At 48.7% G+C, this 22,441-nt stretch overlaps 1 protein-coding gene across 5 annotated transcripts in view; it reads left to right on the top strand.

The window, feature by feature from the left end:
• DGKG (diacylglycerol kinase gamma) overlaps positions 1-22,441 on the top strand; it is a 153,786-nt gene that overhangs the window by 114,656 nt on the left and 16,689 nt on the right. For all 5 annotated transcript variants that reach the window (XM_081235259.1, XM_081235256.1, XM_081235258.1 and 2 more), the window contains one exon: positions 6,404-6,581. In XM_081235259.1, the coding sequence (XP_081091385.1) occupies positions 6,404-6,581 (178 nt within the window). The remainder of the gene's footprint in view (positions 1-6,403; positions 6,582-22,441) is intronic.

Genomic DNA, 22,441 nt, shown 5'->3' with positions numbered 1-22,441 from the left:
ATGCCCCCAGGGGCATCGAGGCCTGGGTTACACCTTACAGTCTGGCCTGGAAGAGGTCATTCCAGAGAGCAGACACTGCCCAATGGCAGGAGTATGAAACAAAACAATCTGCGTTCTAAACTGGAGAAAATCAGCGTTATCCGTGGCACCGTGAATCGAGGTTAGAAGACGGGAGAATTTCCTAGTTGCTAAAAACTGAAACAGGTCATCAAATAAATTACGGGATCTCCTTCTCTGAGGACCTTCCTAAATAGAATCGTCTGGGCTGAAATGGAGGCGGCCTCACTCAGATCCGCCGCCTTTTTCAGGTCACCGAGGAGGCCGGCAGGTACGCACCCGGGGCTCGGAAAAGCCCGAGGCCCCGGGCAGGGAAGCACCACTAACCTCTCTCACCTCCTCGGCTCTCTGCTCCTCAGAGAGCACGGAGAACTTGGCGGGTCCTAGTTCTGCCCAGAATTACGGGGATTTTAAGGATCTGAGAGATGGGGGAGGGGGTTGGGGGAATGGGATGAATACGACTACCCACCGGCCCTCCACCAAACCAACCATTCCTTAGCTTAGAAAGAAACTAGAACTGGGGGTACTGTCGTCGCAAGTGGGGACGACGGTTGAACTTGCCGACAGCTGCGGCCGGCGCAGCAAGGCCTGGAGCAGGCGGGCGCGGGCGGCTCCCGGCCTGAGCTCCGGCAGATTCCTGAACGGCTTCCAGGCGGGCAGGAACCGGGCTGGCCTGGATGCACCCCACCCCGCCCCGCGCCTGCAGCGCTGCTGCCTCGGACCCGGGCGGCCCGCGTCCGGCACCTCGCAGCCCGCGCCCACTCTGAGCACAACTTGGGGCGTGTGCGAGCTTGCTGCCAGGCAGCCGGGGATAACAGCTCTCTGCTTCGACCCATAGCCGGCTGTAAATACCTGGGTTTCGCTGCAGCGCAGCCTCGGCTCAGGGGCGAGCCTGCCAGCCCGGTCCTAGGTTAGCGATGGCCAATGGTGAGCACAGGGACCGCCGTCCTCCTTGCGCTCTCCCCAGGAGGCGCCCCCCACCCGGGTCCCAGCAGGGGGAGGGGGGCCCCATGACGTCATGGAACTATTGGAGGATTTAGCTCAGGAGCCCGCCGGGAGCGGCCCTGGGGCCGGTGTTCCATTTAAGTCTACAGTGTACTTCTCTCAGCTCCACGTTCCCAGATCTAGCACGGCAATTTTCTACCTTTCCCGAGCCTTAAGCAGCCCTAGGGTTCTGAAAGAAATCAGTGTGTGGTGTCCAGGCCAAGAAGTGTGGAGAATGGGCATGCAGGTATTGGTCAGGCAAGGCTCCCACTAGCATGAGTTGGGCCAAGGGGCCATTAAAATGCTTCCAGCAAGATCTCAGGTAGTGGGAGAATGATTTCAGGCTGAAAAATGCCTCATGGCACAGGTAATATTATTATTAACTGTAATAACAATGCAGACAGCTTTGGAATGCTGCTGTCTTCCAGAGACCAGTCAAACCCTCGAAATAAATGTTATTTCCCCATCCCCACCCCATTTTACAGATGACAGATTAAAGCTCAAAGAGGTTAAGGAACCAACACAGGATCGCACAGCTGGCAAGTGACAGAGCCAGGATTTAAACCCATATCTCTTTGTCTCCAAGCCCAGGCATGCTCCTTCCAAGACAAGGCACTGCCTCTCAATTTTCAAATAGGTGCATTCCAAAGGTGGGGAGCAGCTACATCCAACAGTCCCCAGGCTCCCCGCACCTCTTCTACTCGCCCCAGTCCACCTATGACTCAGTGAGATAGTGGGGGAAGGGGACATTCTATCGTAAAGCAGAATGAGGACTGTTTGCTCTTCCAGAGAGAGGTTAACGGCTTACCAAGTTAATAACTAACACTCCTAGCTTGTTATGACTAGCGATGGAGGGGACAGAGTACACTTAAAACAGCAGTAGGGAAGAAAGGTGACTTTAGGGAATACCGTGTGCCAAGGACTGTGCTGTGCTAATGGTTTACTTTTTTTTTTTTTTGAACACAAAGCTGGCACAAAGGCAAGATATAATACTGATACCAACATTGACGTGCCAGGCACTGCTCTAAGTACTCTACAATGCAGTGTAGTAGTGGGAGATTTCAATTATTCAAACAACAGCTGGAAGTTTAATTTTGCGACAAGTCTAGCATCAGCAAAAGTCCCAATTTGCTGCACTGACTCTTTCGTCTCCAGAGTAGAATCTGGCATCTGACTTGCCTGGGTTGGTAACCGAGCTCTGCCAGCCTGTAGAGGGGAAGTTGTGTAGCCTTAAGCCAGCACCCTAACCCCTCTGAGACCCTGTCCCTTGGGGGTAGCAGTGGTGCCTCCCTCACGGTGTTCATGTGAGCATTCCAAGAGAGAATGTAAGGGAAGGACCAGCACAATGCACAAGGAAGCTCTTGTCAAATAGCTGCTAGTATTATTACCTCTAGATGGGAGGGGGCGTTTTGGCCAACAATGAATAAATTGAGGTCATGCAGAAGTAACTACAACCAACAGAGAAAGTGACTGAGTGGTCTAGGAGGTGATAAGGGTTCAAGAACTCAATGCTGGGCACAGGGTTGAGCAAAGCTAATTTCAGAGTTTGGAGAAAAGTCTGGCCCAGTGAATAAGTCAGAGAATAAGTCTGACTTATTTATAAATCCCTAAATGAGAATATGTGTGTAAAGGGACTTCCCTGCTGGCACAGTGGATGTGATTCCCAATGGAGGGGGCCCAGGTTTGATCCCTGGTCAGGGAACTAGATCCCACATGCATGCCGCAACTAAGAAGCCTGTGTGCCGCAACTAAGGAGCCAGAGAGCCACAACTAAGGAGCCCACGAGCTGCAACTAAGGAGCCCGCCTGCCGCAACTAAGACCTGGCGCAATAAAATAAATATTTTTTTAAAAAAGAATACGTGTGGGCTTCCCTGGTGGAGCAGTGGTTGAGGGTCTGCCTGCCGATGCAGGGGACACGGGTTCGTGCCCCAGTCCGGGAAGATCCCACACGCTGCGGAGCGGCTAGGCCCATGAGCCATGGCCACTGAGCCTGCGCGTCTGGAGCCTGTCCTCCTCAATGGGAGAGGCCACAACAGTGAGAGGCCCGCGTACCGCAAAAAAAAAAAAAAAAAAAAAGAATACGTGTATAAAAGACAAAAGGATGGAAGATATTCCAAAATAAATTCCTAACAGTTCATTAATTCTATCAAGAAGAAAGCAGCAAAGAGCTTAAAAAAAAAAAAAAAGAATCACCATGACAGCAAAAAGGAACTCTGGGTTGAGCCCATGCTTTTGGAGGGTTGTACACATACTCACAGACAGGGTGTGAGCATGTAACCAGGTGTAAACGCACAAGGCAACTCAGACCTGTGAGCCTAGCTTTGGACAAGCTGAAGGCCAAGCAGAATGTTAGGCAATGTTTGAAGCAAAAAAGAACATGGAAAACATGCCTCTTTAGGACTTTGACATTCTGAAAGAGGTTTTTTTTTATCTTTTCTGGAGAGAGAGTAGCCTTAACCAAAAATAGAATAACAGATGATAAAGGTGGGTATCAGAGCCCAAAGCTGATCAATAGAGAACTAACTGGCCTTGGAAAACATACACACTTGAATCCAAGTTGCTGGACAAACCTATAGATGGCATTCGGGGACCACTTTGACAAATCCAGAAAACACAGTAGGTTCCATCCAATGAGAGGCAAACAGACAAATGTCCCAGTTTTTTAAAAATAAGTAAAGGATACATTCTGGAAACCACAGACTGATATACTTCATCCCACCCCCTGGCAAAATTCTGGAATAAAGTATTAACCAAGTACTTGCCCTTTACAGATATTAGTGGCTTAATATGAGTTCTCTTATTCCTTTTCTGATAGAGGTTGTAGGGTGGTTATTTAGGAAATGCTATTTGATCTCAGCACAATGTCTTATGTTTTAGTGGAAAGAGCACAGAATTGAGGTCTGAACACCTGGATACTAGTCTAACTCCACCGTTAGTAAGTTGGGTGACCACAGGCAAGATCCTTAACCTCACTGGGCCTCACTGATGAAAGAATGTTCTCTTGGGTCCCTCTCATCTCTGAGTTCCATGATTCCACACTGTAATGAAAAGTGGGCTGGGTGACAGTCCTGTTCAGAGGATGCAGCCCTGATAAGGCAGCCACACCCCGAGGGCCATTTAATGCACAATATCTGGTGTGTTAAACTGACCAAGGAGAGGGCTTCTTCCCTGTTTTGCCCTTTATATATGTGTATTAATGGACTTAATCTCCAAATAATAGGAGAGCTATTGCATAGGGTCACAGAATGAAGATTTAATATAAACTAGATGGACTGGTGGGGGCTTGGGCTGAAAGTCAGATGAAATTAAATAAGTGCAAAACCCTCTGTCTAAGTTATTTTAAAATACCTACACAAGTTCAGGCTGGGGAAGACTGGGCTGAGAAGTAGATGATGGGATGAGGGCCTGAGTGCCTGAGATGACCGCCCACTCAAGCTGAAGTGATTCAGTCATCATGTAGCTGCTCATAAAAGAGCTAGTGCAAACTTGATCATATTTAACACTAAGGATAATGATCACTGGGGACATGTTGAGCCTCTACGTGGGCTCCCCTCATTATCTCATTTCTGGGGCGTGATAATATTAGGGGATCCCAGCCCCAGGAAGTGCTGGTGCCGTTGCCGCCTGTGCCATCAGATTCTGCCATTGGTGTTCTTTTCAGTGCCAGGACCTTATGGAGTAGGACAGTAACAAACCGTAGTGTGTACAGAACGGGGAAGGTCCCACAGGAGGAGCCAGAGAGTTGACAGTGCTCAACCCAGAGACACAACTAAATGGTGGTGTGAGAGGGAAGGGAGAGAAAGGAGTGGGTAAGACTGAGGCTCCGGCAGCCTGCCGTCAATCTGTGTACTTCCATTTGTAAGTTGTGTGACTTCGGGCAAGTTACTTAACTACCTCTGTGCCTCAGTTTCCCCAAAAGTACAGTGAGGGTAATCCTAGTAACTAACTTATGAGATTATTATGAAGGTAATAAATGAGATGTGTATAAAAGCCTACCTGGCAAATGGCAATATTTAACGCATACGCATGCTGCTGCTGCTGCTGATGTATGCACATCATCGTGTACCCAGTGGGCACCTCCATGGAGGAGGAGGAGGTTCATTCTGTCTGACTTCAGAAGGGAGAATAAAACCAATGGGTGGAAGCAGGAGAAAGAGAATCAAGTTCAACATTAAAAGACCTCTCAAATAATCAGAACTTCCTAATAAAGAAAGGAATTCCCAGTCACCAAAGAAGCTCACTCTCTACCATTTTGTAGCTGGGGAGACAAGTCATGGGGATGATAAGATACGATAAATTGCGAGCTGCAAAGAAATCAGGAAGTATGCCAAAATGAATGGCAACAAGCCCTACCTTTCTATTACTCATCTGTTAAGAAATCTCTGGAAGTTTGGATTTGTTGGTAACCTCAAAGATAGTGGATTTTTGTTGCATGCTTTTGATTTTTTTGCCTGCCTCACAATAAGCAAGATGAAGAGCTTGGGCTTTGTAGTCAGATTCCCCAACTTTGGACCCCTGCTCTGTTATTTATCAACTGTGCAATCTTGGATAACTTAGCTTACCTCTCTGGGTAATGTTTTCTTCTGTAAATGAAGTAAACTACCTCCACTCCTGAGGAACAAGGATCAGAGCTAATATATTTTTTGCTGCATTGGTAAGCATTATGCCAAAGTAGGCTGACTTTATAGATATGTGAGACAGGCAGATTGGAGCCTACTGGCCTTTTGTACCTGGCGGTGATGCGGGTGGTAGAGACTGGATAAAGAAACTCTGCTACATCAGCAAGCACATATGCCAAAATTGCACTTAACGATAGAGATACAGGAGACAGGAAAATTCTGAAAGCCATCCAAATCTTAAAGTCTTATACTTCTCACAAGAGGGGTAAAATAAGAAGGGGTAAAATGAAACTTTTCTGTCATTTGTTGAGGATATGCTGTGTTAGGTTCTGGACTCAGTGCTCCACCAGATCTTCACAATGCTTAGGGAGGGGCAGGATTGATGATAATGAGGTTGGACTGGAGAACAGTTTGCAGTTGTCTTCTGAACCATCCCTAAAGCCCTTCTAGATCTATAGACGGTTCCTGGAGCTTTGTGCTGTCTCCCCAGAGCTGACCAGGACTGGACCTCCCTCATCCCACTGCAGTGGCCAAGGCATTAGGCCTGAGCAACGTTGCCCAAGATTCAGCTTCTGACAGAGGCTGGCTGGCGGCTGACGGCCTTTCACATTCTCCATGAGAGCCCGCACCACACATGCACGCACACACACACACACACACACATACATACATACATACATGCCACCTTGGGTTGGGATATACTGAGGACACTAATGGATGAAATTCTCTCTCTGCCCCTCAGTGTGACGGAGTTGGGGTGGACCTGAGCGGCATCTTCCTTGAAGGCATTGCTATTCTCAACATTCCCAGCATGTACGGTGGCACCAATCTCTGGGGAGAAACCAAGAAGAACCGGGCTGTGATCCGGGAAAGCAGGAAGGTCGTCACTGACCCCAAGGAACTGAAATTCTGCATTCAAGGTAAGCCAAGCATGAGGAAAATTGCTCTAGGTCAGTGGGAGGGATGTTCAGGCAGGTCTGGCAGCAAACTGTATTAGGGTCTACAGCAGGCTCTAGAAGCTTCTACAGCCTTACAAGGACTCGGAGGTACACTGACTCATCATCCCTGATGCTGCAATGTTTAATAATCTAATTGAGAAGAGAAAAGTTACAATAAGGGAGACCTAAATGACAGTCAGTAGTCAAACTGTGGGACTCCATGAGGTTAGGAGTCAAAGGCTGTTTGTGTCAAGGTTACCAGTGTCCTTCAGTAACTAAATCCAATAGTCAGTTCTCAATCCTGATCTTGCTTCATCTGTCAGCAGCATCTGACCCAACTGATCACTCCTTCTTCCTGGAAACACTGTCCACTCAGCTTCCAGGACTCCACACCTTCCTGGTTTCCCACTGGTCACTCCTTCTTCGTCTCTTTTGCTGAGTCCTCATCTTCTCTCTAACCTCTTTATGCGGGAGGGTCCCCAGCCCTCTTCTCTTTTCTGTCTGTACTCACTTCTTTGATGATCTCATCGAGTAGTGAGACTTTATTTAAATACCACGTGAGTGCCAGTGACTCAGCAAGTCCAAAACTGATCTCTGACGTCCCTCCCCCAAACCTTCTCCACCCACAGCCTTCTCCATCTCAGTTGACGATAACTCGAACCTGCCCGCTGCTTAAGCCAAAACACTTGGCACCATCCTCGATTCCCTTTTATCTCATATCTCATACCCAACCCATCCAAAAATCTGTTAGCTCTACTCTTTAAAAATATCTAAGATTCCTACCACCTTGGTCTGAGCCACCATCCCTTGTCCCCTGGATTACGCAAACCCTCCCAGCTGGATTCCCTGCTTCTTGCCCCACCCTCTACCGTCTCTTCTCACCACTGCATCAGAATGCCCCTTGGAAAATAGGTCTCTCCATGCCACTCTCCTGCTCAGAATCCTGCAGTGGCTCGGATTGAAAGCTAAAGCTCTTCATGTGGCCTAGAGGGTCCTGGGTGGTTTGGCCTCTCCTCACCTCCAGACTTCATCTTCTTTTACGGCCCCCTCACTCCCTCTGCCTCTGCCACCCTGCCATGAGCCGACTCTTCTTCCTGCCTGGAACAACTGGGTAGTGTGCCTTAGAGGCCATCAACTACCCAGCAGGATACAGGACACAGCTTTCTGAGAGTGCCCTTAAAACTACCTTCAGCCCCACCCCTTACCAGCCGCTGCCACCAGCGAACCAGACGGGCCTCAATCCAAGTTCCTGGCAGCTCAGCCTCTTCTGTGGATCGGATGAGCAGGCCCCGCTGATCCACAGGGGTTCTCAGTGGCCTGGTGAGCCAGAGTAGGGGTGTGGGGAGAAGCCGTATGTGAGGGCTTTGGCAAAGACCCCACCTGAGGAGACAGGAGAATGGATTCAAATCCAAGTGCTGGCACTAACCTACTTTTGGGGACGACGGTTTTCTTTGCCATAAAACCAGCATCGGGTATAAAAGTTTTGATGACTGAATGGATGGGATTGACCAGACCATTGATTTTTAAACCAGACCTGCCTATCGAAAATGAAGTCCTGGGCCCCAGCCCAGATCTCCATAATCAATCTCTGGGTTGGTTCCTGGGAACCTAAATTTGTAATGAGCTCCCCAGACGATCTGATGGGCTTCCGGGTTTGAGAACCACTGACATAGACAAGTGTCCAGGAATCTGGATCTGGGTTCTTTGATGTCCCAGGTGGTTAGTCCTAAGGCTGGATGTGATACCACCAGTAGAAGGAGACAAAACTTGGCCAACCATTGAGGGAATGGTTACTGGCTTATTTCAGACCTACCTATTAAACAATCAGATTGTCGTATTCTGAAGCAAGGTCATCAAGAGGGGTCATCTCCACACGTGCGTGAGTCCTTTAAGAGAAGACTTGGGATTTTTTTTTCCTCTGCTTCCCTGTTAAGTCCCCTTTATTTCAGAGTAAACTTTTCAATTTGTATAAATTATTAAACTGAATAATGTGTTCCTCCTTCCTCCCTTGGCAGGGGAAGTTGTGGGCACTAGCACAGGGTGGGGGAAGCATTGGAAGTTGTAGAAAGTTTCTGCAAACTTTCCCACCCCAGCCGCCACTCTGGCATCCAGACAGAGAAGAATCAGGGCAGAATCCCCCTCCCCTCAGGCAGGGGCTGGGGGACGCTCTTGCTGAGGATGTTTTCTGGTTGGGGCTCAAGGACGATCGTCATCTTCCCTTGTATGTCTTACCGTGTATCTTCCCCTTCTTCAAGCAAGAGTAATGTGTCTGCTGATCGCTCATGACCATCATGTACAGGAACTCTCTTCCCCAAATCCCCCTTTCCCACCCCAAGAATATGCTTTCAGAGCTAAAAATGCAGCTACTTCCTGTTCTATAGATGAGGACAGGAGCTGATCAGAGCAGAGGCTGAGGAGGGAGTCTTGGCTTCTGGGCTTTGCAGAGAATGAACCTACAGTGAAAGCTCTTTCTTAAAGGGCCATGATCTCCTTTAAGATGAGATGTTCATGAGGAAACGCTAAAGAGGCAACCCATTTTAAAAAGTGGAAAAGCATTGGCCTGGGAGTCAAGAGTCCTGGGTTCCAGTCCAGACTTTTCCTCTCACTAGTGTATGATGTTGGGCAAGTCCTTTCAACTTCTTGGGTTTCAGTTTTCATTATCTGTAAAATAGGCAAGTCTGACAATCATACAGGTTCCTGTAGAGCATAGGTTGCTTACAGCTCCACAGAATTAAGGCATGGCTAGGTTTTGGTCTAGTGGACTCCTTGAACAGAATTATATGGCAGGTTTCTTCCTTCTTTCGGTGTGTTTTGTCTCAGTTTATAGGCCAGTGGCTGAGAAGGTAGGGATCTTTCTCTGCAGGCTCTTTATTTGCTGGGATTCGTTATTCCTTGGCAGTTTCACTGGGGTTGGAGGTGAGGGAGAGGTCAGAAGAGAATAGTGGGAGGGAGGGGGTTTATCATAGGAAGTGTTAAAGGAAATGACAACAGAAAATGTTACTGTCAAGTCTCATCACAGGTCAGTCTTCCTCCTTGGAAAAGCAAGGCAAGAAAGAAGGTCAATCAAGATTAGCATGGAATGAGTTCTATAAAACCATTGGCTGATTAGAAAGCAAGAAGTGGTCCTGGGAAAAGCACCAAGCTTGCAGTTGAATGACCTGGGTTTAAATTTAGGCTTTACACTTTCTAGTCTTATAAACCTTGGAAAGTTACCCAACCTCTCTGAGTCTCAGCTTCCTCACCTGTAAAATTGGCATAATAATACCTAGCTTGTCATGATGATGGATGTCAGAGTGCCTGGAACATAGTATAAGCTCAAACTTTAAAATAAATTTTCTCCTCACCTTTAACACTATGTTACATTGGGGCATACCAGCTGAATTCCTGATTTTGAAGTTCTTAGGTTTAGCATTGCCACCCATCTGCACTATCACTAAGAAAGAGCAGAGATCCTGCCAAACTCCAGCCCAGCCTTTGCCCTAGCACATTAAACCTATACCATCAATTGTACCTGCGGCCTCCTTTCCTAGACCTTTCAAATTCCAAGGATGGAGGCTGGATATTATTCATCTTTTCCCCAGTGCCTGACCCAGTGTAGTTAGTCCAAAAAAGGTTATTGGATAAATGAGAGGTACCTGGGCAATGGCTCTTTTTAGTTTTTATAATACCAGTAAGAATAGGGACAGGTATTTATATTTCATTTTGGCTTGCAGATAGTTTTGCATGTATTAACTTAACCTAACCCTAACCAGAAACCCATGAGCAAGGTTATACCCACTCCCCTCCATGTCCCTATTTCATAGTTGGGAAAAACAGAGGCCCAGAGAAGCAGTAGGACTTATACAATTTATGTCCAGTGGTCGCATCAGAACCAAGTCCCTGATTCCTAGCCTAGCCCCAAGTGGCTAGTGTCCAACTAGAAAATTTATTTGAGGTCCTACTATATGTTCTGCACAAGCCAGACACTCAGAAAACAGGAAGCATTTATGTTCCAGTCCAAGGAAAGGCTCCATATACACTTGGTTGAAATTCTGCTCCTCCTACAAGACCTACCTCAAGGGCCGTCTCTTTCCTAGAGCCTATGGTGGCACCTCTGGAAGTGAGTCTGGCCTCCGAATTCCTAGAGCATTTAATTTGAGCTTCTGTCTTGACAGTACACTGATTATGGGTTGCCTTGTCTCGTAGGCACATGTATCCTCATCATATTTTTCTCCTGCCAGTACCTGGAAAATGAGGAGCATGTGTTCTTCATCTCTGTGTCCCCTTCAAAGCCTAACATCCTACCTGGCTCAGGTTGTTCTACAGAAATGTTTGTCAGAGGGCGGGGTTGGGGGAAGGAATCTTGCCTTTGGCCTGTGAGCACAGTGGGCAGTAGATTCTGGAGATGGACAGGAGCAGACCCTCAGTGAAAAAATCTTTAAAAAAATAATAGTCTTATAAAGAGTTCGATGCAAATATTTGTGAGACTGAGAATTTAGTTTCATGGAACCATTAGAAACTCATTTGATAAGTAAGATGTGCTGGCTGTCTTCAAATAAGTAATTCAAATATAGCCTGGAGGACTTATAGCTGAGAGTCGGTGTAGAGTAAGGGACTGACCATTGAACTAGAAGCTAGAAGACCCAGACCTCCCCACCACCAGCCATGTGATGTTAGTTGAATCACTGAATTTTTCCAAGCCTCCATTTCAACCCTTGCAAAATGGAAACAATTATAATCTCTCTCCATCAGCATAGTCACCTTGTTTTGAGAGTTAAATGAGATCATCCATGTAGAACACTTAGCAGAATGCCTGGAATGTGGTGAGCGCTTGATCAATAGTAATCAGAAAAATTGTTAAGTGATCACTGGAAGGTGATGCGTATTTAGTATGTGAGAAAAGGGCCAAATTTAGAATTTCACTCTCTTTACTTCTGCTTCAGTAATTTGGTCTGGATTATCTTTAAATTACCTATGGTTCTAACAGCCCACAACCCTAGGGTTACTTGTTGGCTCTGTGCTTAAGCGTGTTTGGCTGTTGCTGCCAATGTGGAGGTTCCGCCTGAGCGGCTGTCCGGCAAAGCCAGGTGAGGGTAAGGGTGCGGAGCCTTGAAGCACCAAGGGCATGCATGGCACAAGCTAGATCAGTCCCCCCGAGGCTAGGGAGCGAAGCCCTGGAAGCTCTGCCATTGTTTCTCTCCGGCCCCACCCTGGATGTGAATGCGGAGACTTCCTACACATGTTCTCAGACTCTTTTCTCTGAGGCTCGAGTATGCCCCCATCCAGCCTTCAGCCTTGAGCCAGCAGCAGCCTTGAGGCTTTGTCACCCAGAGCTGGCTGCCTTACCCTCAGTGAGGTTTCTTAGTCAACCCCGTGTGAACTGAAACCAGGGTGTCCTAGACAAGATTCTAAACAGAGAGGGCAAAATCTCCCCAGACTTTCACTAGGTAATAATTTTTGCAATTCCTGGTAAACAAAAACAGGGAGACCTTTGGTAGGATATACATTTTGAGTCAGTTTCTCAGCAGTAGTGACAGGCTTTCTGTCATTTATTCAACACACACCTTCGAAACACCGACCAAATGCCAGGCACCAGGGCACATTGATGAGCAAAACCAGATCTAGTGCCTGCAGCCATTAGGGAGTGCGGGAACCAGGCCTCAGTAAAACAATCCCACAGATAGGCATGTAATTAGGATCTGTGCTAAGTGCTAAGAGGGAGAGTCGCATGGCTACTCAGCACCCCAGCAAGGCCAGCCAGCCACTGCATGGCTCACAGATATGCTCGCTAGCCTGGAACTCAAACCAACTAGCAGGCACTCACACAGACGCCCTCCTGGCAAAAGCATACAGTCATCAAATCTGCCACCCACATGCCAGGGTCTTACCTGGGAAGAGGAAAACCCTCCCACTTCAAAGTCAGTTGACACCACTACTTTGCGGGCACAGGTGGTTCAATCTGCCTGTGCACTGTGCCCATGTGGATCTTCACTAATTGCATGGGTCGTACCCTGAATCCCAAAGCCAGATAAAGGGATGCCATCCAGCCGTCATAGATCCACCCTCCCGGGTGGTGAGCCAGAACTCAGATGGGACCATAGGATAACCATGAATACATGAGTTCATTGCTTCTCCGGGCTCTCTCCTCACTTGTAGGAAACCATAACAGAAAGTGGCCGGTTGGGATCAGGAGCTGTCCAGGGTTGTATGTTCCCAATTTTCCCATTTGGTGGAGATCTGACCAGAAAGACAGTCGTAGTGAGCAATCGCCAGCCACTTACGGCTCATTCGGGTTGAAAAATAGAAATGTTCCTAAAAAGTGTGCATTTCACAGAGGTCTCTCTGGCCAAGGTCTCACCTAGGGGCTGAGATGGAGCAAGGCTAGCGACCCCTAAAGAGCCTGGGGGGCACTTGGGGGGTGTGAACTGGGATGCCCCTCAGCGCTGGGAAGTAACCATGGCAACACACCAGTCATTCCTCTGCAACAGTGGCAGGCCTACAGAGAGACTCTGCTCTGCTTTTCACAGGAAATCACAGCTTTGTCACTCAGTCCCTCAAGCACCCACGTTGGAATCAACATGCCCCAAACCCAGATGAGGCATTCTCTTCTACCTCTTTACACACCCTCCCCCTTCTCCTAAAGCCCATTGCCCATCCCCACGTTCCCTGCCTTGTTGATGGCATCACCTGTTGCCCAAGCTAGAGACCCGGAGTCATGCATTTCCCGTCACAGCGGCTCATGGAAGTCTCCTGTAATTATTTACTCACATGGTGTCTCTCCCACCCAATGTGAGCTCCTCGGCTCCAGATATCATAGTTCCTTCTACATCCCTGTGCCTGGCACGGTCTCTGAGACCTTGAAAGAGCTTATTAATATTGGTTGACCAAAAGCACCGAGGGTCAGGGGCACCTGGAGCAGTAAGATAGGGAACCGTGTTTGATGGGATGAAATTTGTGTGTGTGATGCTCGTGAGCAATGTTCCAGAGCTGCTGCTGTGCCAGCATCAGCCTGTGCAGGAGGCCTGGAGGTCTGCCTTCCATCCTCACTGGTCCCTTCTCCAAGCCCCTATGTGTTCCCAGCTGCCTCTACATCACGCAGTCTCTCCATACCTGTCAGTGTTGCCTGCTGGACTCTGCGGGTTAGGCTAGGTGTGTTTTTGCAGCTTCCAAATCAAGGCCACACAACCTGATTCTCAGATCTATGTAGTATTGAAATCCCAGAATCACTGATCTCTTAGAAATTTAGAGATCCTTTTGTCCTCTAGATAAGGAGAGGGAGAACCAGCAAGGTGAAGTGGCTGGTCCTTGGCCAAACCCGGACTGAAATGCAGGTCTTTTAGTTCACACAGGCCAGCCCTCTGTTCACTCTGTTCCTGTAAAGGACCACATAGTAACTCTTAAAATAGTTAGGCTTTGTGGGCCATGCAGTCTCAGCTACAACTGCTTACTTCCAACCGCTCAGCGTGAAAGCGGCCATAGACCACACGCAAGCAAATGGCATGGCTGGGTCCTCGTCCCCCTTTGTTTACACGAACAAGCAGCAGGCTGGGTTTGGCCCTCGAGCCGTGGTTTGCCCATCCCTGCACTAGAACCTCACGTGGTCCACAGCCAGCAGCAAGGGCATCACCTGAGAGTGTCAGAATGTAGGCCAAACCTCCTGAAGCCCAATCTGCCTGTCAGCAAGATCCCCTGGTGATGAATGCTTACTCAAGTTTGAAAAGTACTGCACTGGTGGGCCTGGCTGCTCCCCCTGAGGATGCCAAGAAGATACTTTATAGATTAGAAAAATGAGGCCTAGGGAGATTAATTGACCCATCCAAGGTCACACAAACTGGAGGGCCTGGGACTAGAGCCCAAGTCCTAGTATTTCATACGTGGAATTCTTTCTATACACACCAGACCACCCACCCCAGCCTCCCCATTTCTGCCTGTCCCTGACCCAACCCGCATTTACTAGAAGTTCAAGTGAAGCGATCCTTCATTCTTCCCCAGCTGGCTTGTGAATCAGGAGGACTCTGCCTCCAGCTGAGTGCCCCCCCACACACCCCGCCAAGATTGGGAGGGGTGGGCGAGGCAGAATAGGGCCTCCGGAGGCTGTTCCACGTCCGCAGAGGGAAACTTGCTCATACAGGTTCAAGCTGGAGTTAAACTCCAATTGAATTCCTGCCTTAGGAGGTTTGTTGCTCAAAATAGAACCAAAGAACCAAGGAAACTTTCATTTTTCACATGCAGAAGAAACTTCTAGACTGGCTGTCTGGCAGGCCTAGACATTTTAGATTTTTCCCTCTTCTGCTTGCCCCATCTTGACCCACCACCAACTCCTGTTCCCCTGTAGCAACTTTAATATCTGGCACCTCCTAAGACCCAGCCCACAGCAAAACTCCATACTGGCCACACGCTCTGCACAGCCTGTGCTTCTTGATCTGTTTTTAAGTCGTGCAAGAAGTGCTTCATCTTCTTAATTAATCAATAAATATGTATTGGGCTGTTGTTTACTGAGCACTTATTTATGGGCCAAGCTGTTGCCTATTTAATTATTTAATCTATTTTATGGCTGACGCTAATGGGGTTAAGTGACTGGCCGAAGAATACAGATGATACCCAGTAGAGCTGATTCAAACCTGCCTTCAAGTACCGAGTGCTCCAGGTGCTATAGAGGGTGCAAGCGCCAGTGTGACATGGTTCCAGCCCCCAGCAGATCCCAGTCTAATGTAAGAAATATATGTAGAACGATCACGTTACCACTGGCACGATAGGCAAGCGCCACGGAGTGGCAGAAACAGAGTACGGTTAGAGCGTGGGGAGTAAGAAAAGGAGGGGCTTTCCTTAGGGACTCAATCCCCTGCTGCCCAGCACTGTGCCAGGCACCTAGGAGCTGATCAATAAGTATTTGATGTATGACTGACTGACTGAATGAATGAACGAACGAACAAGATAGAATGTGTGTGTGCCAGTACTTGAAGCCGGAAAGGATTGGAAAGGACAGAATTAGAGAAGAGGCACATGGACTAGAGCATTAGCACACAGAAATAGCAAAGGGGAAGACTGGAAACGTAGAGACCCTTGAGTAATGTGCCATGGAGTCTGTATATGATCCTTTGAATAATGGGAAGAGATGAAGGGTTTTAAGCCAAGAGCAATAGGATGAGAGCAGCACGCAGTTTGGATTCAAGGAAAAGGAAAGGAACTGGCAGCAAGGAGGCCAGTTAGGAGGCTGGTGCAGAACACAGGCTTACAGCTCTGAGGCCTTGAATAGCAGTCAGTGGCACAGAGGAAAAATGGACAGAAGCCAACTGGAAGTGGGGGACAGACAAAGGGGACACTGCCGTGTGGATGATGCCTCCCTCCCCGCAAACCACCCAACAGGGCCCCCGCTTCTTCTGCCCACAAGCTCAGCCCTCTCTGTCTGCCTCCGCCCCAAAGCCCTCCCCATTACCAGTGGCTGCTGTTGGCAGGGTGGATGCCTTAAGCAGGGCCCTGTGTCTTTTCCACCTCCAGCCTGCAGCCAGCACCCATCTCTTCCCATTTTCCGGACAATTCGTCCAACACTTGTTAAGCACCTACTTGAATTTAGCACCATATGCTAGAAATATTTTGCATTCATCATCTCGTTTCAGTCCCCTACAGTACCCCTGAGAGACACTTTATAATTAGAAAAATGAAGCCCAGGGAGGTTAATTGACCTGTCCAAGGCCACACTAATTGGTGGATCTGGGACTAGAGCCAAGTCCAAGTATACCAAACCTGGCATTCTTTCCATTCACACCACAGTACCCTCCCCCACCTCCCCATTTCTGGTTGATCTTGACTCAACAACCAGAAAGTCACAACTATCCTTTAGCTTTGCCTTTCTGGGTGAGCTGTGATTCATTTCGTGGGTGTAGCTCTCTGTAATGTACCTTAATGTGTGTTATGCCTGAGACTCAGGCTTGAGTTGAACTGGAAGATCTCACCACTAATTGATTGATTCTATTACATACACTGTATGTGGAATTGAAGCTTCTTGAGCTCAGTGGGCAAAGTAATGCCAGATAATAAACCAACAAGTATTTCACCTTCAGGCCAAGAGAATCGGCATTCCATTTAACAAGAAGTCTCCCCTGCGAGGAGCTGAGGATAGGCTCACCCCACTCCACGCTCCCTTCCCTGCACTGAGGCCCCACCATGCCAAGATATTTGGTCTCTGCTTTGAGTCCTTTATTCAGAGCTTATTTGGGGGGTCAGATCGGCCTTGGTTTGAATTCCAGCTTTACCGTATGCCAGCTTTGTGACATTAGGCAATTTCCTCAACCTCTCTGAGCCTCAAGATTTTTTTTTTTTTATGTTGGGATAATAGTGTCTATCCCACAGAGTTGCCACAAAGATTAAAAACAATAAAGCTGACAAAGCTCTAGGCCTGGCCTGGAGTCTGTGTCCAGTAATAGTCCTTCTCTTCCTGTCCTCATTGGGACCACCAGGTCAAGATTCCTGTAGCTCCACTGCCTCCCAGGCCTTATGGGATATTCTCACTCTTGGTCTTTCTTAGAGGCATGATGATGATGTCAGACCCTCCCTTCAGAGCCATTTCAGGAGACCATTTCTTCCGGGGAAATTCCCCACCGCTCAACTCCACCAGCACGCTGCCCCTCCCCTTCTGAAGCACCTGGCCCTTAGGCATGGAGGGGATTAGGAGCCCCCTCCTCCAATGTACTGAGCCTTCATCAGAGCCCTGCCAAACCCGGGAAGAGAAAGCCACACAGAATAGAGGCCACACAGAACAGAGGCCCCACCGCACAAGCAGGCTTTCAGGAACCAGCCACAATGGCCATTGTGAGCACAAACTCACCCTTCCTCTTGCCTCAGTGTAGGGCTGCACAGAACGTTCTGTCTTCTAAATAGTGTGAGAAGCGGCAAGGCCTGCTGCCAACCTACTCTTGACCCAGCTGGCCAGGAAACCCAGCCTCCACCTTGGTTGGAAGAGCTCAAACCAAACTCAAGGATAGAATGCCCTCACCCCCAATCAAGGAAACATAGGCCCAGCGGAGGAAAGTGACTGGCCCAAGGTCATACAACTAGACAGCTAGAGCAGAGGCAGAAACCCTGGCCCCTGCCCACTGGGCCAACACATTTCCTCTCCCTTCCACCCTGCAGCCCCTCTCCTCCTCAGAAAGCAGTGGCTCTGGGCTGCTTTTCCTTCCCGTTTCCATCTGGATCATCCAGAGTCCAAGACCACTCAGTACCCTCTGGCCACTTTTATACCCTGATGGGGCTTTACAGACCCCTGGGAGTGGAAGATACCTGCAAACCAGTGTGACGAGGACACAAAGGAAACGCCCGTCAGAAGCGGTGCCCAGCTGGACCCAGGGGTGTCAAAGCCATGGCTGTAAGGTCTCCAGATCCTCCTCTGCATCCTCATTGCTCAGTCCAGGAACAAGGGAAAGCCACCAGGCCCGTTGTGGGATTGTATCTCTCTCTCTCTCTCTCTCTCTCTCTCTCTCTCTCTCTCTCTCTCTCACACACACACACACACACACACACACACACACACAGAGGAACACAAAGGCAGGGAAAGGAAAGGAACTAAAGAACTCATTTCCAAGTAAAAGCTCCCTGTTTTAAAGGAAAAAAGTTGAAATAGGGATGCTCTCTTGTCAGGAGGGACAGTCACCCTAAAATCTCAAGGTCATGGAATCTCTGCTCCTCTTTTCCTCAGTGCCCTTCTCCTCTTTCTTCTTTTCCTCCCCTCCCCCCGCCCCCATCTTCTCCTCTCCCTCCTCTCCCTCCTCCTGGACTACCTTCTCTGGATTACATTGATTACCATCTGCAGAAGGCCACGCACTTACTATGTAGCAAAGACAATTTCCTGAGGACCACCCTTTCTAAAGAAACATAAAATCACAATGACAGCCACTGTTTCTTGAGGGCCTTCTGTGTGCTCTCTGTTCAGGCTCAGGATGGCATCACTTCTAAACCTCATCAGCAACCCTGCCAGTGAGGTTACTAGACCTACGTTTTCCTGATAAAAGACAGACTCGGAGAGGCTAAGCGACTTCTCCCACAGTAATAGAAGTAGTGAGCGCCAAACAGTAGGCACTCCGACCTGAGTCTGTCCAAAGCCCGTGCTCTGTGCTTCACAGCTTGCCTCACAGTAGCACGTTCTTTACGCTGGGTTTACAGAACGCCAGGAAGTGAGCCCCCTGCCTGCACCGTTTACTGGCAAGGAGCCCTCTGACTTTATGCTGTGTCTGAGTTAGGATCTCTAGGGAAAGCACTGGTCATAGATTACCCTTCAGATAAGCTATGGTTGGGATACCTGAGGTCCTGGTGCTTTGAAAGGCCAGGTGGGAACATGGCAAGTAAGTTACAGCCTTCCTTCCTTACTCACCTTTTTGTGCCCAAGGAAGCCCCAAAGCTCCCTCCATCTCCGTCTCCCCACCCCCAGCCTGTTTTCAGGCCGCCATGCTTCTAAGCTGGCTTTGAAGCTCTCTAGCTGGGAGCAGCCTTTCATCTGCCCAGACCAGACCCAGTGGGAAGCTTAGGTGGGCTGATCAGTGCCCGGCTTTGTTGGGCTCTGGGTTCCTGAGCCGCCAAGGGCACGTGGCCTATCTCCATGGAAATCTGGAGGCAGGAGAGTAGCCCAAGGTGACGCCTACCACTGGCTTGGCAGACCGAGTCTGCCAGCTACCACTCACCCGTCCAGAACGTGGGGGACGAACCTGGCCCGCTGCAGGGCAGAGTGGGGTTGCATACTTGCTTTCTGAGGCGAGTAAGAAGGTCCCACAGCCCCTCCCCTTGCATGCCAGCTTCTCAGTAACCCAGTGATAAGGGACGTTCCTAACTGCTGTTTACTGAGCACCTTCACATTCTTTATTTCTTTTGTCCTCAAAATAACCCATGATGTAGGTTTTCTTATTGTCCCTCTTATGGGCAGGGATGTTGGCGGGGGGGGGGGTGTATTTTGTTCATATGTTGAAGCCCTAGTCCCCAGTACCCCGGAATGTGGTTGTAATTGGAGACAGACTGTAAAGAGGTGATTACGTTTCAATGAGGCAGTTAGAGTGGGCCCTACTCCCATCTGACTGGTGTCCTTACAGGAACAGGACATTTGGGCACAGAGAGAGGCACCGGAGATGCGCATGCACAGAGGAAGGGCTGTGTGAAGGGGCAGCCAGGGGTGGCCATCTGCAAACCCAGGAGAAGTGCTTCAGAAGAAGCCAACCCTGCAAGGTGCAATATGTACCTTGACCTTGGCCTTCCAGCCTCCAGAACTGTGAAGGAATAGATTTGTGTTTGTTAAGCCACCCAGCCTGTGGGATTTGTTATGGCAACCCTAGCGAACTAACAGACTCAGAGAAAACAAATGCCCTGCCCTGTATGGACACAGCCCTTGAGCTGTTAGCCCCAAACTCAAGAACTTGTGCAGAGTTTCTGAGCTTTTTCCTTTATCCCTGTGATGCCATATTTGTCTGTCAGAGGCCATGTATGAAGTAGTGACAAATATTTGCATTGCAAATTAATCAGACACACACCGCTGTCAGTCAAAGCTTCAGAGCAGCATTAGCTGACTGGTGTTACCTGCTGAACTGAGAGGATTCTAGCCCAAAGTAAGCACAGACACCTAGCACCTCAGTCCACCTGTGCTGCTGTAACCCAGGTAAAGGGGCAGAGCCTACAGGTTTTATTGTCACACAGCTGCTCTAGGGTATGGGGCGGCCTTCCTCACCGCTGCGATGGGACGGCTCAGAAGCTTTCTGGTGCCATCACATAGTCAGGGTTCCAGCACCTCCACTGAGGGTTGCTTGATTCCGGGGGTAGCCCATTGCAACCCTCAGACAGACCTGAACCCTGGAGTGCTGATAGGAGGGGAAGCAGGGTGGGAGGGAGACTGAGGGTAGCAAAGCACCGAACTAGGCTAAGGATCTCCCACGCTTCTCCAGGGCACCGCAAGCGAGGAGCCCAAATCATGACACCCACATCATATCCCTTACATCTTAAAGGATTGAATGTTCATTCATGTGAACCAGCAGCCAAGATGAGTATGAACATAAAAATTATACATTAAAGAAGAGAGGTGAAAACCAGACTGGGTCATCATTATCTGTTATATGCAGATTAAATGAGTTAATTTATGGAAAACCTGTTACCCAGTTTAATCTAGGCAAGTTGTTATCATTATTATTATTCATTATATTTTTCCTCTTTCAGGCTAAACCTGTCAAGGTCTTTGGCACTAAAGCATGTATCTTATTCAATTTACTCGACAAACATTTATTGGGAGCCTTCTATATGCCAAGGGCTGGGCTACTTGCTAAGGATTCAAAGATAAACAAAACAAGAACACATCCCTGCCTTCAACTCTCAGTGGGGTTGGGAGAGTGATGCATCCAGAAACAGTTGTCGTTGGGTGAGATCCACTGAGCAGAGGAGAAGGAAAAAGCACACTGCCTGGAGTGTCCCGGGAGGGTAAACAGGAGTTCTCCAGGCAGAGGGATACCTGTGCTGGGAACAGGGCCAGATAGCGAATGACCTTGGATGCCTCACTAAGAACTGAGATGTTGTCCTTGGGCTTCCAGAGGGTTTAAACAGGGAAGATGTGCCCCTTAAATAGGAGCGCTCTGCCAGCCTTTACCTATTGCCACTGAGCTCCACCCCCTCCTCCAGACTGTGGGAAGGTCTAAAGAAATAAAAGCAGGGCTTCCCTGGTGGCACAGTGGTTGAGAGTCCGCCTGCCGATGCAGGGGACGCGGGTTCGTGCCCCGGTCCGGGAAGATCCCACATGCCGCGGAGCGGCTGGGCCCGTGAGCCATGGCCGCTGAGCCTGCGCGTCCGGAGCCTGTGCTCCGCAACGGGAGAGGCCACAACGGTGAGAGGCCCACGTACCGCAAAAAAAAAAAGAAAGAAAAGAAAAGAAATAAAAGCAAAATGGGGCTGAGATCAAAGAAGTGGGAAAAGGAACAGAGTCAGGGAAGAGGTTAAAGGAAGAAAAACAGCTGGAGCAGGATGCCCACTTCATCTAAAGCTCACCTGGATTTACGGCCTTTGTGTGGAGGTGTGAAACCATGAGGAACACTGAAGATTGTTAAAGATGTTTTAACCTGAATATTATGGTCTGGACTCTTGTACACAGCTCTAAGAAGGTAGACAGACAGACAGACTGCTGGGAGTTGCCAGGGTGAATGTGGCAGAAAAGGAAAGCAAACCTAATATGTTTTTGGAGCCCACTCTGTGCCAGGCACTTTCACATACACCTCTGCCATTTAATCTCATAACCACACTTTGAGGTCAGTCTTATTATTCCTACGTCTCCTTTTCAAGTGAAGAAGCTCTGGATCAAAGCAGTCAGGAAGTAACTTGTTTATATTCTTCTTCACTCCAACTCCTGCGTATGTTTTGGGCAGTTTTATTGCCTAAGGCTCAAGTTCTCCAACTTGATTCTGAGTGTGCCTCAGAATCTTCCAGAGGGCTTGTTAGAACACAGACTGCCAGGCCCAACCCCCTGTGTTTCTGATTCAGTCGATCTGGGTGAGGCCTGAGGATTTCCGTTTCTAACAAGTTTCCAGGTGATGCTGATACCACGCTCTGAGAACCACTGGCCTATGGGGATGATCTACCCAATAACCTAGCCCAGCGGTTCCCAAACTGTCTGCATTTTGGAATCACCTGGGGAATCTTTAAATCAGCTAGGCGAATACTGATGCCTAGCTCCCAGGCCCATGCATTCTTTTTTTTTTTCTTTAATTGAAGTGCTGTTGATTTACAGTGTTTCAGGCGTACAGCAAAGTGATTCTGTTATACATAATATATACATATATATATTCTTTTTCAGATTCTTTTCCATTATAGGTTATTACAAGATATTGAATACAGTTCCCTGTGCTATACAG

Source organism: Mesoplodon bidens (genome assembly GCF_964165515.1).
Source record: "Mesoplodon bidens genome assembly, chromosome: 5".
NCBI lineage: Eukaryota > Metazoa > Chordata > Mammalia > Artiodactyla > Ziphiidae > Mesoplodon > Mesoplodon bidens.
This window is presented reverse-complemented; position numbering and strand designations above follow the sequence as displayed.